At 48.2% G+C, this 17,639-nt stretch overlaps 2 protein-coding genes across 2 annotated transcripts in view; one reads left to right on the top strand and one right to left on the bottom strand.

Annotated features, from left to right (window-relative positions):
• The window catches only part of CTDP1 (CTD phosphatase subunit 1), a 64,941-nt gene extending 60,686 nt beyond the window's left edge, over positions 1–4,255 (bottom strand). The window contains exon 1 of the mRNA XM_025365037.1: positions 3,771–4,255. Within this exon, the coding sequence (XP_025220822.1) occupies positions 3,771–4,084 (314 nt within the window). The 5' untranslated portion in view covers positions 4,085–4,255. The remainder of the gene's footprint in view (positions 1–3,770) is intronic.
• Positions 4,256–4,294: 39 nt separating this feature from the next.
• Positions 4,295–17,639, top strand: part of LOC112611537 — a 35,643-nt gene continuing 22,298 nt past the window's right edge. Inside the window, exons 1-2 of the mRNA XM_025365471.1 lie at positions 4,295–4,645; positions 16,525–16,690. Of these exons, the coding sequence (XP_025221256.1) occupies positions 4,423–4,645; positions 16,525–16,690 (389 nt within the window). The 5' untranslated portion in view covers positions 4,295–4,422. The remainder of the gene's footprint in view (positions 4,646–16,524; positions 16,691–17,639) is intronic.

Genomic DNA, 17,639 nt, shown 5'->3' with positions numbered 1-17,639 from the left:
ATACTCAGGCTGCTGCCGCTGTCTGCTCTCTGCAAACTCCGGTTTAGCTGTTTTCAAAGATACTTCCCGTTATTCCTGAAACACAAGTATTTTTATAAGCCCTGTGAAAGCATCAAGATGAAGGAACAATAACGGGGCAGGCACCTCCCAGTCCCAAAACCATCCTGGGCGGGAAACTAATTCACAACGCCCGCGGGGCGAACACAGCGACCAGACCGAGCCTCAAGAGAGCCACGCTGTCCTCCCCCCAATTCCACACCTCATCAGCAATGTCCTCAACGCCACCCTCGGAAGCCTGATTTCCCAAGACTTTCTCCAAAGGCCCTGACCAAGCAGCCACCAGGGCACACAGGCACCCAGTAAGCCCTTGAGGGACCAAAACTGTGTGGCCACATCAAGGGCTTCACCCAAGCCAGAATTCCAACGTCAGATCGCCTGCGCATTCCTCAGGCAGCCACCCCGAAACCCCGATTCTGACACCTGCGTTTCTGACCCGTCAGCTGGGCAGGACCTGCTCTCTCTCACCAGGAGCCACGGGGTCCATCAGCGCCAGGGGAGTCCGTGTTAAAAGTGGGAGACTCTCTTCAGCACAAGTCCAGGAGCAGATTCCGGACCTCCCTGGCCCTCACTCACAGATGAGCTGAAGCCAGGGTCGGAGCCTCCTCAAAAGCAGTTGTGGATTCTGCCGTGCTGGTCTGTACAAGTGCATGTTATTTGCATAACCTAAAAGGGGTGCTCTAAGGATCAATACACAATAATCAGTCTACAAACATTTAAAGCAAACTTCAACCAAATGCTTGCTCTCCCAGATAAAGATCTCAGGAACCTGCAACTTCAAGAAAACTTTTAGAGGTGATCAAGATAAGTCAATTCTAAAACAGCCCCTGTGCGATTCTGGGAACTTGCTCAGTTAAAGTCAAACACCTGGGCTGGCGAGCAGAGTCACACACGGTTTAAGGCAGTTCCTCTTCCCTGACGTCCTCACCTTCCAGCCTCCAACCGGTGTGACATCACAGAAGAGAATCGTGGAGCTGCTGCTGGACATGGCCACACCAGTAATCAGAGAAAAAAGAAAAACACGGGAAAAACCTTTCAAGTGAAAGTACTGTGACGCAGGCTCTCTGGAGGAAGGGAGGTGCTTTTCACCAGCCAACGTCCCAGAGGTGTCGCAGGGACGAGAACTAAACTCATGCCCATCACCTTCCAACATCAGGATGGAATTACGTCCAATATTCTCCATGTCATCAAAAAGCGGCACAATCTGTTACGGGAAGACTTCCAGATATCATCAGTCCCTCCGTCTGCACGGGGGGCGGGCTCCAGGACTCCTTCAGATTCTGCAGATACTCAGGTCCCGCAGTCAGCCTGGAGAACCCACAGATCCAGAAAGTCAGCCCTCTGTATAAACAGGCTGGGCTCCACACCCAGCAAACAGTGTCAGGCAAGGAACCCACAGATGCGGAGAACAGACAATTTACTGAAAAACATCTACATAAAGGTGGCCCTCGCAGCCCAAACCAAGTTGTTCGAAGGCCAGCTGCAAACCGTATAGAGCTGCTGAGTTGGAACTCATGTCCTGGAGAGATGCGTCACTGTTGGGCTTCAAGCAAAAGCTGCGGAGATTTCTACCTGCAGCTCTCTACAGAGACGTCGGCAAAGCCACAAGTCTACACTGCAGGGCGCTACTCCCATCACAGGTGTGCTGCCAGAGAAACGCACGTGTAACCCCCACCCTGTTCACAAAATCTGTCAACAAGTGACTTAATCTAGTAATTTTCAACTGTGTTCCACCAAGGTGCAGCAGGCATTTCGGGGAGGCCAACACATACCGGCTCCCAACGGCAGCCCGCCAAGCCAGGGCACCGTCCTCGGGACCGAACGGAGCCGTTGTCAGCAGCATGGACTCCTGCTGCAAATGCACCTCCCGCATTCAGCTAGCTAACAACCGCGAGGCAGGAACCTGATTCCAAACAGACGACCAGAACTGCCAGGGCACACGCACACAGGGCTTCAGACTAAAGCCCTTCCAGCCGCTCCTTCCTGGATCTATGGCACCCGTGCCCACTGCAAGGGCAGGAACACCTCCGGAAATGCTGACGTCACACCACCACACTCCCCAGAATGCTCACAAAACCCCTGTCCACAAACCCACAGGAGTACACGGAAATGGGAAAGGAGGCACCTTGAATTCCAGGTAACACCGCCTGTGGCTTTCTCTAAGTCAGGGATTCACCTGCCACCAGTGGACTGGAGGCAGACAGACGAGCCTCCTGGAACTAGAGGAAGACCTGGTGCCACACAGACGCTCCGAGGAGAAATGACATCACGTCAGTGTCTCAAAGGGCCCTGTGACGAACCACTGCTGCGAGGTACCCCAAGATCTCAAACAGCACCTCCCTGTAAAACAGTACTGACTGCTGGGAACCCGTCATCAAACTAATTAGCCAGCTGATGGATGCACTGGGTTGGTTTTATTCACTAGACTGACTGAACATGGAGTTTCAATACTACCTAGTCACATAACCAAGTTATTCACCTGTCTAGGTCAAAGTGGCCCTTTCTGTACAATCAGAGGAACAGAACGAAACATCAGTACGGCTCTTCGATCCTGGGGTTTTCTGCCCAGGGAATACACCAGCACTGGGGTCTGCCTCCACGATCCTCGCAGGTATGACCAGTGCCCACTGAGGAAGCCGTGCAGGCATTTCCTGGGAGGCACGGCCCTCAACCTCCCAGCCCCACCCACCAGCACGCAGGGGACAGGAGTGGGTGCCCGTGCAGAGGGTCAAGGACCCAGGCTCTGTCTCCAAACGAAGCGGAGCCAGGACGTTTTGGGGCTGTGATAGGAAGACTCCTGTCCCAATCCTTACTCCTGCGGAACCAGGTGCAGAGCAGATTCTCAACCAACACAGGGTCAGGGCAAGCCACAGGGACGAGGAACGGCGGCTGCCGAGGAGGGAGAGACTGGCATCCCCCGAAGGAGGGGCATCATTCCCAGACGGGGCTCACGCCCGGCCCACTGCAGGCTGGAGTGCCCACCTCTCCCTGGAGTCTCTGTTCTGACAATCAAAACCACCACAGCCAGGCGCACACGCGCGGCCACATGCCTGTTCATCCCAAAACACAAGGGTAGATTCAGACACGGCTGGACGCTTCGGTGTTACGGAAACACATCCCAGAAGGGGTTCTGGGGTCAGAGCACAGTTACGGACAGCTGTGGAGTCTGTCACACGCCCACATCACCTGCAACAATGCCCACTGTGGTCAACCACGGGGCCACTGCCTTCGCTGCAGGCCTGGGTTCCGCCCGTTCCTTAGCCGCGAAACAGAGCTGCACCAGGTTTTACAACTGCGTTTCACAAAGTTTACAAAAATTTAAAGATGTGCACACGCCCATCAATAACAGGTCTGGAGCCTGCCTGATGACTCTTGTGCTCACAGCCACCCATGAGTTTTCCCAAGTCACAAAGGTGGAGCTAAAGGAAGGGGCGGGGACTATCACTGCAGAAGGAAAAAACAAACACCATCGCTTTCCCAAACAGTAACTTCGTGTCGCTACGCAGGACCCTTTCATCTCAAAATGCTCCCCGTTGGCAAAACCACAGGTGGTGACTATCCAGTTTTAGGGGAGAAGCGCAGTGCCCGCGTCCCGCTTTATCGCCCCGTCCCCTGGGCGCCCCTGCCCACGCGGCCGCAGCAGCCCGGGCGGTCCCCCAGGACCCCTCCCCGGAGCCGCCCGCCCTCGGCCCCGCCCGGCCCGGCGCACTCACCCTGGAGCGACCATCTGGCCCGGTTGCGCGCACAGCTCCCGCACCACGCCCGCACGCTCCGACCTCAGCCTGCGCTCCGACCGCGCGGGGCGCACGCAGCCCCCGGAGGCTGCACGAGACTGAGGGGCCCCAGCGGGCTGCGCGGAGGCGGCGGCCTCGAACACGGCCAGCACCGAGCCGATGCGCACGGCCGCGCCCGCCGCCACCCTCCACTCCAGCAGGCGCAGCGGCGCGGGCCCCGGGCAGCGCACCTCGGCCACGGTCGCCGTCGGGGCGCCCTCGGAGGAAAGGCGGCCCGCGGCCGGCACCTCCATCGCGGACAGAGGGCGGGCGGGCGGGCGGTCGCTACGGGGCCTGCGCTGCGCTCAGAGCGCAGCGCCCACCGCGGCGGCACGACCGAGGCAGCGACGCTTGTAGTTCCTCTCGGTACCGGCTTCCACCCGCCGCCTGGCCCGCGCCGACTTCCTGGAGGGCGCGTGACGTCACGGCAAGGGCGCCGCGTGCGTGCGTGCGTACGTGCGCGTGTAAACACGAGCGCCGCGCGAGTGTCGGGGCCGGCTCCGTCTTGGGACCAAGCCTGCGTGCCGGCCGCGGAGTACTGCTTTTCTGCGCCCTACTTTTCCTCGGGGAGCCGGCACCGTGGAGCAGTGGCATGCAGCGCGGCCCGCTGTCTCCCAGTCCCACCGACAGTACTGGCGCGCTCGGAACTTGGTATCCCGGCGTGCATCGCGGGCAGAGCATGGCGGGACTACCAGTCCCAGCGTTCAACGCAAGCTTGCGGCCTATTACCCCGTCACACGCCGAGACCCAGCCTCCTGAGACTACGAGTTCCGGCATGCACCGCGAGCCGCTCTCCTCGACTTCCGTCGCGCACTGCGAGTCCCAATGTCGCGAGACTACGGGTCCTGGCATGCCGTGCGCGCCGCGGGCAGAGAGACCTGAGGCTGCTGGCGTCCGGGTGGCCCCGCCTCGTGTCCAGCTCCGTGTCCAGCGCGGACCCCACGCCGCGGGAGCTGCTGTGGTCTTCTCTTCCTCCAACCTCCCCTTCGACGCGGAAGCGCAGGGGCAGGTGCGCCGCCCTCGGCCCGCGCCGGCGGTGGGCCCGCTTGGGGCAAGGCGCCCGGAAGCGCCTGGTGGGCTCAGAAAATCCGAGCGACCGCAGCGGGAGGGCGGGCATGGCGCGTGGTCCCAGTGGCCCCGGGCGAACCCTGATGAGCAGCAGCCGCAAGTGTCTTATTAAAGGAGAGCCAGTTTCTACGTTTGTCGGGAGTTTACGTGAATTAAGCTGGCGGGCGGGCGGCCCAGTCTGTAGTCCCAGCACTTTGGGAGGCTGACGCGGGCGGATCACCTGAGCCTGGGAGTTGGAGACCAGCCTGGGCAACATAGCAAGACCCCATCTCTAAAATAGATTCATTAATACTTAGCCGGGCGCCGTGGCTGAGGTCCCAGCTACTCGGCAGGCCGAGGCGGGAGGCTGGACTGAGCCAGGCCGCTCTGGACTGTTTTTACTTTTTTAGCCTTAATACGTGCCCGAGTTCTTTTTTTTCTGTGTATCTTTGTCCTTACATATATAAATGTTATGTACAATTGAGATTATTCTGTATTTGCCTTTTCCCCTCACTTTTATATGGTGGCTTTTCTCATGTTAGTAAACATTTTGGAAACTGTCGGCCTAAAAGGAAGCGGAGGCACAGTTTCTTTAAGTAGAGAGTTTATTTGGGCCACCCTTGAGGAGCAGAAATTCAGGGCACCCTGAGTGTGTACTCCGATTAGCAGTTAGCAGTGGGTTTTAAAGGCAAGAAAGGGAGCCAGGGAATCGACTAAAAGGAACTTGTTTGTCAGGAATTTCACTGGTTTACAGAAATAATATTGATTAGTGACTGACTCTGTTGTTAAGCTGTTGAGTGTGGGTGTAGTGTCCAGTGTGGCGTTATTAGGTTAATTTATAGCTGTTTGTGGCGCTGTTGCCACCGGGCGCAGTTTAAAGAGATGAACACAGGTCAAGGGGGTAGTGGGGCGTGATTGTCACCTCATTTGAATGTCTCTCTCGGCCTGATAATTAAAAGGACTCACATTCCTCAGATAAAAATTTTGTTTTCTGAAAACCGTTTACATTTGGTAATTAGAATGGCACAGAATGGGCACAGTGCCTTTTAGCCCTCACCATTACTTGCTGTTAGGAGTGCATTTTTTGTAGCTGTGGGGTTTTACCTATCTCTGCTGCCTTCTCCAGCCCCTGCCCCCATGACTGCAAAGGAAAACGTGCGGCGCTCAGGAGAGAGCGTTTATGGGATTTTTTTTTTTTTTTTTTTGAGGCGGAGCCTGGCCCTGTCGCCCTGGCTGGAGTGCAGTGGCGCGATTTCGGCTCACTGCAAGCTCCGCCTCCCGGGATCATGCCATTCTCCTGACTCAGCCTCCTGAGTAGCTGGGACTACAGGTGCCTGCCACCGCGCCCGGCTAATTTTTTAAAAAATAGAGATTGTGGGCCGGGCGCGGTGGCTCAAGCCTGTAATCCCAGCACTTTGGGAGGCCGAGACGGGCGGATCACGAGGTCAGGAGATCGAGACCATCCTGGCTAACACAGTGAAACCCCGTCTCTACTAAAAAATACAAAAAAACTAGCCGGGCGAGGTGGCGGGCGCCTGTAGTCCCAGCTACTCGGGAGGCTGAGGCAGGAGAATGGCATAAACCCGGGAGGCGGAGCTTGCAGTGAGCTGAGATCCGGCCACTGTACTCCAGCCTGGGCGACAGAGCCAGACTCCGTCTCAAAAAAAAAAAATAAAATAAAATAAAAATAAATAAATAAATAAATAGAGACAGAGTTTCACCGTGGTGCCCATGCCGGTTTTGAACTCTTGGGCTCAAGTGATCTGCCTGCCNAAAAAAAAAAAAAAAAAAAAAAAAAAAAAAAATAGAGATTGTGGGAAAATGGCACCAGCAGTCACAGTCTTTCAGTTTCTCACAATCCCATAAAACAGAGCAACCAGGTAACAAAACTAAAAGCATGGGCAACATTTACAAGGCCACTGGATGATGAAGAATTCCCATGAACCCCTCGTTGACACTGTAAGGACAGACTACTCAAATGTAGCCTGAAGCTGCCTCCTTACATACTCTTAAGTTTAGCCTGTAGGTTTCTCCGTACATAGTGATCTGTAATCTAACTGGATGTGTGGACAGGGCATAACCTGCTCTTGAACCAGTCACAGGTGGTCACCTCTTCAAACTCTGTTTCAATAGGCCACATGCGAGCTGTAGCCGCCTGCTATTTGCCTTCTGTGCCTCACTCTTTTTTCTGTCCGTAAGTCTTCGGCCACACAGCGGCACTGGAGTCTCTCTGAGCCTGTTGTGGTTTGAGGGGCTCCCTGATTCCTGAATCATTCTTTGCTCAGTTAAACTCTGTTAAATTTAATGTTTCTCAAGTTTTCCTTTGAACACTCCCAGCAGCGCAAGCCCTGGGTGATGTCAGCGCCTGCGAGAGAGAAAGTAGGGGTGAACAGGTTTGTCTCAAAGGATGTTGACATGTATCAGCATTCCCTATTTGAACCTGTTCCCACCGGCGGCGTGTGAACTTTGGTTTGAAAACATAATTCTGTAAAAGGGGAAGAACCATGTGTTATTTAGGGATTTGAAATGCAGACCTTGATGGAACTGACAGACTGATCTAGGTAAACAGATGTGGACATCCCTAGACGATTACAACTCCAACCTGGATAGATGCCCTGTGGTCTTCCAATTAGAGATGCTAGACAGCAAATGAAACTTACCTTGTCTTTAATTGGTGTGCTACCTTTGGTTAAAATCAGCTATCTTACAGGTATCATGAAATAAAACATTAGTATCAACAGATTGAAACAAATTTATTGGGAAGAAAGTGAGGCCACAGTCAGGAAAATTAGCATAAGCCACCACCTCGTAGTCAAGAATCTTAGAAACAGATGTGTTTCCCAGAATTCTGAATTGTTCTGATGTTAGGAAAGTGATGTGTGCATGTTCCATTTGGGGGCCTGGGGCGACACCCTCATCAAACTGATGCTCCTGCAGCAAAATACAAGCAGGGTGAAAAGGATCATGGGTAGTCTCATGCCAGTTCAGGTTAGACTTTCCTGCCAAATGAAGTACACAAAACTTTCCATGTGTAGAACTATGGATTTGGGCCAGACACTGTGGCTCATGCCTGTAATCCCAGCACTTTGAGAGGCCGAGACAGTGGATCGCTTGAGCCCAGGAGTTCAAGACCAACCTGGGCAACATAGCAAGACCTCATTTCTACAAAAAATTGGCTGAGTGTGGTGGTGTGCACCTGTCTGGAGTCCCAGCTACTCAGGAGGCTGAGGTGGGAGGATCCATTGAGCCTAGGAGGTCAAGGCTGCGGTAAGCTGTGATTGTACCACTGTCCTCCAGCCTGAGCAAAAGAGCGAGATCCTGTCTTAAAAAAAAAAGGATACTGGGGCCACAGATAAGAGGTATGGACTGTAATGCAGTCACCTTTACATAGTGGCCCAGGGGAAAGGAGGAATCTCACACCCCGGAATTGTAGGTTTATCGGTGTCTCGGTGGTTTCGGTGAAGCCTCTGGTCGCTTTTCCTCACTGACGTGTGTTTCCTCCAAACTCACCTGTGTTGTTTGATTGGCATACGAGCGTCCGTGCTATGAGGCCGGGACAGAAAGAGGTTAAGGGGAAGGACAGCAGTTGTTGAACCTCAAAGCTCACTAGGCACAGGTGAGAAAACAATACTTCTGTCAACCTAAAGAACAAACAGAGAAAGCCTCTCTCAAAGAAAAAGATATTTTTTTCAAGCATAGAGCATTGCAACGGGAATATACATTCCACAGTAAAGGCTGCACATTCAGAGGGGGAAGGAATCACGTAATTGTTTTGAGATAATGGTCCTTGGTACAGAGGTCGGTAACAAGGACGATCCAGTCTGGGGTTGAACAGGCAATTGCTGGGCAGGTGATCTTGCCAAAGCACCTTTTGTGTAAAGTTATGATAGCTTTAGTGCCAGATTTTGAGTTTTGTCATCGTTTTTGTTACCAGGTGTGCAAGCATGAGAACCCTCTCTTCATGGCCTTCCCTGACTGTGTTTGTCAGGGGTGTTGTGTACAAGCATGTTGTGTACACCCTGTGGTTAGGGTTGGATGCCTCTCCGTGCTGAGATGGACCTGTCGTTGCTGGTGGTCTCACCCCACTTCGAGGGGAATGATTGCTGACTAGGATCCAGTGTCAAAACCCTTTTAGACACATTTGAGCAGCAAGGGAGGTTTGAAGGGAGTGGCTCCCTGGATAAGTCTACCTGGAGTGCATTGTTAAGTTCAATTTTGTCTTTTCCATGATCTTTTGCTATCATCTGAAAGTGCTGGGCCAGCATTATACTGTTAGGGGTTGTACTTCTGCGAATCAGTTAACAAGTAGCCAGGCGTGGTGGCTCATTCCTATAGTCCCAGCTACTCAGGAGGCTGAGGTGGGAAGATTGCTTGAGTCCAGGAGTTCAAGGTCAGCCTGGACAACATAGCAATACCCTATCTCAAAAACATGATCTTTATTCCTGTGTATCCTGGATGGAAAAAAAGTTGACAAGGAAAAGATACAAAGTTCAAAAAGGGGAAATAAAAAGTGAAATTAATAGTAATATGTCAATCCCCGTTTGCATCCATGAACCCGGCAGGCTTAAAGACAAGGGAATGAATCAGCGACCACAGGGAATTAGGTAAGACTTGAATGATGTGGCCTGTTTTCTTCTTTTGTGTATGTGGGTCTCAACTTTCCCCGAGGAATTGATCCAGGTACCACAATAAGAAATGCACAGGCATTTTCTTATTTAATCAATGAATACTAAGTTTTGTTTTTTTTTTTTCTAGATGGAGTTTCACTCTTGTTGCCCAGGCTGGAGTGCAGTGGTGCAATCTCAGCTCACTGCAACCTCCACCTCCTGGGTTCAAGTGATTCTCCTGTCTCAGCCTCCTGAGTAGCTGGGATTACAGGCATGCACCACTACACCCGACTAATTTTTGGTATTTTTAGTAGAGACGGGGTTGGCCAGGCTGGTCTCGAATTCCTGACCTCAGGTGATCCACCCGCCTCGGCCTCCCAAAGTGCTGGGATTATAGGTGTTACTAAAGGATTTTTAAAGGTTATGCTCTGTTAAGTTACCAACAGAAGCTACTGATTGTGAAATTTCAATTTCATCATTATCCTGTCAAGTGTAAAAGATAGACATTAAGAGGAGTTGAGGAGTTAGGGTCTCCTTGTGATATGGAGTCTTGTTCCAATGTCTAGGGAAAAACTGTTTATGTTTACAACATGAAAACATCAACTTTTCCTTCCAGTTTGCAGCTTGAATATCTCTGGTTGTGGCATCAAGCGGTTTGGTGAACCTTATGTGTGGACCATACATCAGGCCTGAGGCTTGTTTCTTAAAATGTGTTTAGGTTCATCTTACAGGGCTTTAGGAGAGAAGCAGTTTTAGTTTTTAGTTGGAGAATTATAGCCAAACATTGGAGAAAATTAGGAGAATTCAGGACTAGCCCATTCTACAGGTAGATAACAAGAACTCGAAAACAAGGCTCAGAGCTACAGTCTACTAACAAGGGTATGATAATTTTTCTTTAGAAACATAACTTTTTCTCCCTACACTGATCACATAGGTTATCAGATTTAAAAACCTCTTGAGGCTAGAAAGCCAAACCTGGGCAGATCTTCGATTGTACTTACAATCTGAATGTTCCTGGGCCTGCCAGGAAATGACAATTTTTATTTACTGATTGTAAGGCTGGAAAGCCTTAAAACCAGGCTTTCTCTGGATACCTTCAAATATGATATTCAGTCAAAACTTCTGTACTATAATCAAATGCTTCCAATTGTACCCTGCTGTAAAGAGAGAATAGATTTTTGTTGAACTTATATAAATAATTATATTGTACTTAAAACTAAGAATATACGTGAATAGTTTCCAAATTTTGGAAGAACCAAGTAGACAGAAAAATCAAATGCCTCCACCTTTGTTCACTAAACTATACCAAATTGTTGTAAACTATAGACAACTTTTGAGAGAGAATTTTTTTAAATCTGGAAAATAAAACCTGTAGGTAAAGAACTAAAAATGTTTCAAGAAAAAGTCATTAAAACATTATCTGTGTTAATTTTTAAATTTCATATAATGAGTATTTTGTTTTGCGTGATCTTGGTTAGCAGTGCCACGGACCCGTCAGTTTCTTCATCAGAGTTCTGGAAATTCCTTTTCCGTTCATGATCTTAAAGTTTTCAGAAATCTGTGTCCAAGAATTCTTGCAAGTGTTTTTATGAAAGGCAAATTGGGACTGTAGTTGATTGCAAAGACTTCTAGGGAATAATTGAAAATAATTAGTAGGGAAGCCAAAAGCTTAAAATGGCCATGGTTAAAAATCTGATGAAAATTCCTAATTACCAAGGAAATTTAGTTACTTACATGTAACATATGGCATTTTTTTTCTTTGGGATGTAGTCTCGCTCTGTCCCCCAGGCTGGAGTGCAGTGGTGCTCGGCTCACTGCAAGCTCCACCTTCCAGGTTCACACCATTCTCCTGCCTCAGCCTCCCAAGTAGCTGGGACTACAGGCGCCCACCACCATGCCCGGCTAATTTTTTGTATTTTTAGTAGAAACAGGTTTTCACCATGTTAGCCAGGATGGTCTCGATCTCCTGACCTCATGATCCGCCTGCCTCAGCCTCCCAAAGTGCTGGGATTACAGGTGTGAGCCACCGCACCCAGCCAACATATGACGTTTTAAGAGAACAACTGGAATCATGACAGGCAGCTGGACTGATATCAGGACCATGAAACTTATAAATTTCATATCATCTTTAGAATGCATTAATAACATAGCCATACAAATACAACTTCAGAAAAAATGTAATATAACAACCAAAATTATGACTGATAACATGTTAGATTTCTATGAGTTTACATGATTTTTGAAACATATCAACAACATACCCGTAAATGTATTTGAAAGAAGACCTAGTATCACTTATCATTTGACAACACTTCCCTGCAGTTTACCAAAGAAGCCTAATTATTTAATGTCTCAAGAAGATGAGAGATATGTGAGTCTCTCCAGGAGCACAACTAGAAAATCCAAAAGTTAGTTCTAGGTCAAAAAGACTTAATTTGGTATTCTGGTATTTGGGAAACTTACCAAATATGTCAAAAAGTTTAAAACACTTGATCAAAACAGAATCACAGGGCCAGGTGCGGTGGCTCATGCCTGTAATTCCAGCATTTTGGGAGGTTGAGGCAGGTGGATCACTTGGGGTCAGAAGTTTGAGACCAGCCTGGCCAACATGGTGAAACCCTGTCTCTACTAAAAGTACAGAAATTAGCCAGGTGTGGTGGCGGGTGCCTGTAATCCCAGCTACTGGGGAGACTGAGGCAGGAGAATCGCTTGAATCTGGAAGGTGGCAGTTGCAGTGAGCTGAGATCACACCATTGCACTCCAGCCTGGGCAACAGAGTGAGACTCTTGTCTCAAAAAAAAAACACTACAAGTCATGTAAAATATTAACCATTCATTTAAGCAGAGTGATAGTTAAAATACTTCAAAAGCAAGTACGGAAAATTACAGGAATGTAAAAGCCTTAACCCATTTAAAGCTCAGTTTTCCTGAGTAATCAAAAACTTAATAAGAAACAAATCTAGCTTGATTAAATGTAAAAATGTCTTGTGTTTAGGCCAGTTACCAAAAGTAAAGAAAAACCTCCTGCTGTGTGATTGCTTCTCCTTAGATAGCTCAGAAGTCAAACCTGAAGAGAAGGGTACTTGAATTTAATTAGACACAGGAAGAGTGTGTCCAGGGTTACGAGTGTTCACTTTATTATAGAGGACTGTAAACAAGAAAAGGAGTGCCTGGAGCAGGGAATTACATGACTCTTAGTAACAGCACAGGAATTTTCTTGGTTACACAGAATAATCCAGACACATCAGGAAAAGCTGGCCAGGCCAGTGGCTCATGCCTGTAATCCCAGCACTCTGAGAGGCCAAGGCAGGAGGATTGCTTGAGCCCAGGAGTTCGAGACTAGCCTGGGCAACATAGGAAGACCCCCCCATCTCTACAAAAAATGGGGGGAAAAAAAGAAACAGATTTCAGGATTAAACATCAAAACCTCTTGCAGTTTTCCTAAGGGCAAATCAATACTTTAAGAAAACCGTGTTGTTCCAACATAGGTGATATGGTTTGGCTCTGTGTCCCCACCCAAATCTCCACTCCAGTTGTAATCCCTATAATCCCACATGTTGAGGGAGGGACCTGGTGGGAGGTGATTGGATCATGGGGGCAGTTTTCCCCATGCTATTCTTGTGATAGTGAGTGACTTCTCAGGAGATCTGAGGGTTTTGTCAGGCAGTTTCACTGCTCTTGCTTGCTCTGTCTCGCCTGCCACCATGTAAGACATGCGTCTTCCCCTCTGCCATGACTGTAAGTTTCCTGAGGCCTCTCCAGCCATGAGGAAGTGTGAGTTACTTAAACCTTATTTCTTTATAAATTACCCAGTCTCGGGTAGTATCTTTATAGCAGTGCAAGAATGAACGAATACAATAGGGGACCAAGATTTTTAGTTTTGTGCTATTTACTCTGATAGGAAATCTCATGAAGGCTCTGGACCAAAATTTTGGGTAAACAGTTTCCATGCAGTTTAAAAATAAAAATAAAAAATGCCATTTCTACCCCCACCCACCTTGTTTTTGTTTGTTTTTTGTTTCTCATTTTCAAATGAGGTTAGGGCTAAATTTTCAATTGTTTACATTTTAGCTAGGTGGGCCAGGCATGGTGGCTTATGTCTGTAATCCCAGCACTTTTGGAGTCTGAGACAGGTGAATTACTTGAGCTCAGGAGTTCTAGACCAGCCTGGGCAACAGAGTAAAACCCCTCTCTACAAAACAATGACAACAGAATTCGTCATGTCTGGTGGTGCATGTCTGTAGTCCCACCACTGTACTCCAGGCTGGGCAACAGAGCAAGACCCTGTATCTGTATCTGTATCTGTATGTGTATCTGTATCTGTATCTGTATCTGTATCTGTATCTGTATCTGTCTATAAAAGGAAAAACATTTTAGTTAGGATTGACTGCATTGTATAAGAATCTCCAGGTAGCCTTGAACTAGCAGCAAATGTCTTTTGGTTGCTGGTCTTGTTTGGTTGGTTAGAGATGTGGGCAGGAAGCATTGGAGCAGGGTTTTGGTTTTATTTTGTTTTTGGCTTTTTCTTTTTGGACTCTGCATGGCAGAAAAAGTAATACAATTTTTATGCTGGACAGAGATACCTTACATTATTGCTCTGAGTTCCAGCTTTTGACCTCTGTAATTTGAGAGCCTAACTTCTATAAACATTATAAATATGTAGTTCTTTTTCTTTTAGATTATTAATTTTTCAATTAAGTGCTCCATCAGCGTAAGCAATTGTTTGTCAAACCTAAACTGATGTCTCTAAAAGGTGTCTAGGTTGTTGGTTACCATGGAGCTGTTGTAATTTCTAACACCGTTAATTTGAAAGCCCTTTAAGACTTTGAAAAAAATCTTGGCTAGAATGCCATAAGCAGTGAGTTTCATCTCAACACCAGCAGAAGAGTCAGAAAATTCAAAATAGGCAAAAAAGAAAAAAGGGTGGGAGGAGAGATAGAGACCTTCGAAGACTCCATGCTAACTCTGTTGCTGCAAGGTTGTTTTTTCGAAAGGGTTGCTTTTTTAGAGAGTTCAAATAATTGCCATTGAGCTCTGGACTTTCCTTGGTGTCATTTTGCCGATCACTTAAAAAATGTGCATGAGAATGGGCCACTACATGTAGCTGGCTGGAATCCCAGCACACCTGGCATACTTTAATGTTTTAGAATCTCATTCAATTCTTATTAATCTCTTGAGAGCAAAGAAAATCTACAAATCCAGCCAGGGAATGTCAGGAGTTTAGGCCGTGTTTGAGATGGCAGCGGCTGCCCTAGTGGCCTTTAGTTAGCCATTCTGCACCCATCATTTAGAATGTTTATTTTTGTTCTCAGAACATTTAAAAAAACCATCAAGGGGAAAGACTCGAATCAAGTCAAAAGGAACCAAGGTAAGAGTGTTCACAAAAATTTTAACCTAGGTGTCCTGATAGAACAAAATATTAAACTAGGCATGCAGATCAAAAGTGAATTCACAAGTAAAGACATGCCTTACAGAGAGAATGTTAATTCTGTACAAATCAGAGCATTCAGCCCAGAAAGATTTATGCCTTTGCACCAGCAAGGACTTCGCAGAGAAGACAAAAAGCCTGTTTATCATCTCGGGCCGGATGTGCGGTCCTTCATCAAGGCAGCCTCATCCAAGTCACATTCTGAGTAGCATCAAAAAGTCTCCAACACAAAGAGAAAGGCTCAGCCTGAGAAAGGACTCACCAGGGTGAAAAATCAAGTTGTGGAAGTGAAGAGCTCAAAGAGCTGAAGTAAATACTGCACAATGGTTCCAAAAAATGGGAATAAAAAATGATTTATTCCGATGGTGATATTTTTCTGGTCCCATTTCTGACACCATATGTATCAGGCTAAGGAGCAGAGAGAGGGTCACTCAAAGAAGAAGTAACTTATCCAAGAATAAAGCATTGAAATGGGAATACACATACCACAGTAAATTGCGTGCATATTCAGGTACAGGAAGACAAAGGGTTTTAAAGGGAAAATTAGGAGGATGACAATTATTTTGAAAGAATTATCCCGGGCTACAAAGATCAATAGCGAGGGTGATGCTGGTCCGAGGCTAGATAGGCAGTTGCTGGGCAGACGTCCTTGCAGAAGTATTTTTTGTGTCAGGTTGTGCTGGTCTTTGTGCAAGATTTTGAGTTTTGCAGAGTCTTCTATCATATTTTTTGTTATTAGATGTACGTGGGAATCTCCCTTCATGGCCTTTGCTGGTTCCATTCGTCAGGGCTTTTCGTTTGTTTTTCTAACACAAGTGCCTTCGTTTTGATTCTAACAACGTTTAAACTCCACCAAAATTAATCTGTGAGAAACAGTCTATGGTACAATACTACAGGTGCCTTCAAGTTTACATTTTACAACTAGGTTTTTGATTTTTCTTTTTTTCTTTTTTTTTTTTTTTGAGATGGAGTCTCGCTCTGTCACCTAGACTGGAGAGCGGTGGTGCGATCTTGGCTCACTGCAACCTCTGCCTCCCAGGTCCAAGTGAGTCTCCTGCCTCAGCCTCCCGAGTAGCTGGGATTACAGGTATCCACCACCACGCCCGGCTAATTTTTGTATTTTTCGTAGAGCCGGGATTTCACCACGTTGGCCAGGCTGGTCTCGAACTCCTGACCTCAGGAGATCCACCTGCCTTGGTCTCCCAAAGTGCTGGGATTGTAGGCGTGAGCTGCCGCACCTGGCCATTTTCATTCATTTTCACTGAGTGAAAGGATGGGATAGCACGTGGAGTCTCGCCAAATGCGGTGGAAGCTTTTCAGGAAGGAGGGAAGCTGAACGGTCATTGGGTGTGGTGCAGGCCATTCTCTTTCAACCTCTCAACACCAGTCACAGTTCCAGGGAGGAAGACCTGGGGTATGTATCGGTCTTATCAAGAAAAGCTGTTTGTTTTTCTGGTTTATTTTATCCCCAAAGCTTAAAAGCCCCACCAGGTTATTCTTTTTAAAAATATAAATGGAAGAGTAGCATTGCCTGTCACAGGACTGCTGAGAACCACACTCGCTGACGTCACTCACAACTAATACAGCCGTTTCCCACGTCACTGATTTTCTAGGGGAAGGTGCCCAGTCCCCAGGAGCACAATCTGTCCTGGCCATGTTTGTCCACCGAACTGCAACTCACACTCCGCAGGTCCTGGAGCCCACGAAAGACCCCCACAGGGAGCTCCCAGCCACGCACAGGTCCTGGGCCCCGGCGAGCCAGCCATCACCACTTCACAGGTGAGCTCTGTCAAAACCGGCAGCTTCTAAGTACCATCAGCTACCAGTGTGCCGTGAAGTAGTCCTCAAACTGGTTGCTATACACAGGCATTTTACTCATTTCACTTTATTGCACTCAAAGATACTGCATTTTTCACAAATTGAATTCGTGGCAAGTCTGCCTAAAATTTAGCAAGTCGATTGGCACCATTTTCCCAACAGCTCCTGCCCACTTCATGTCTCTGTCACATTTTGGCAATCCTTACAGTCGTCCAAACTTTTCATTTCTATCGCCTATGGTGATCTGTCATCGGTGATCTCTGATGTTCCTGCTGCAATTGTTTTGGAGCACCATAGCTGCCCACGTGAGACACCAAACTTAATTGTGATCTGACAGCTCCCCCGACCTAGCGTTCCCGTCTCTCCTCTCCTCAGCCTCCCTGTTCCTTCAGACAGAACAATATTGAAATCTGCCCACTTAGCAACCTTACAATGTCCTTTACATGTTTCATTGAAAGGAAGAGTTACAGGTCCCTCACTTTAAATCAAAAGCTAGAAATGATTAAGTTTGGTGAGGAAGGCATGCCAGAAACCGAGACAGGCCAAAAGCTAGGCTTCTCACACCAAATGGTTAGCCTAGTTGTGAATGCAAAGGACAAGTTCTTGAAGGAGATTAGAAGTGCGACTCCAGTGCACACAAATGATAAGAAAGTAAAACAGCGGCCGGGCGCGGTGGCTCAAGCCTGTAATCCCAGCACTTTGGGAGGCCGAGACGGGCGGATCACGAGGTCAGGAGATCGAGACCATCCTGGCCGACACAGTGAAACCCCGTCTCTACTAAAAAATACAGAAAACTAGCCGGGCGAGGTGGCGGGCGCCTGTAGTCCCAGCTACTCGGGAGGCTGAGGCAGGAGAATGGCGTGAACCCGGGAGGCGGAGCTTGCAGTGAGCTGAGATCCGGCCACTGTAC

The sequence above is a fragment of the Theropithecus gelada genome, chromosome 18 (genome assembly GCF_003255815.1).
Source record: "Theropithecus gelada isolate Dixy chromosome 18, Tgel_1.0, whole genome shotgun sequence".
NCBI lineage: Eukaryota > Metazoa > Chordata > Mammalia > Primates > Cercopithecidae > Theropithecus > Theropithecus gelada.
This window is presented reverse-complemented; position numbering and strand designations above follow the sequence as displayed.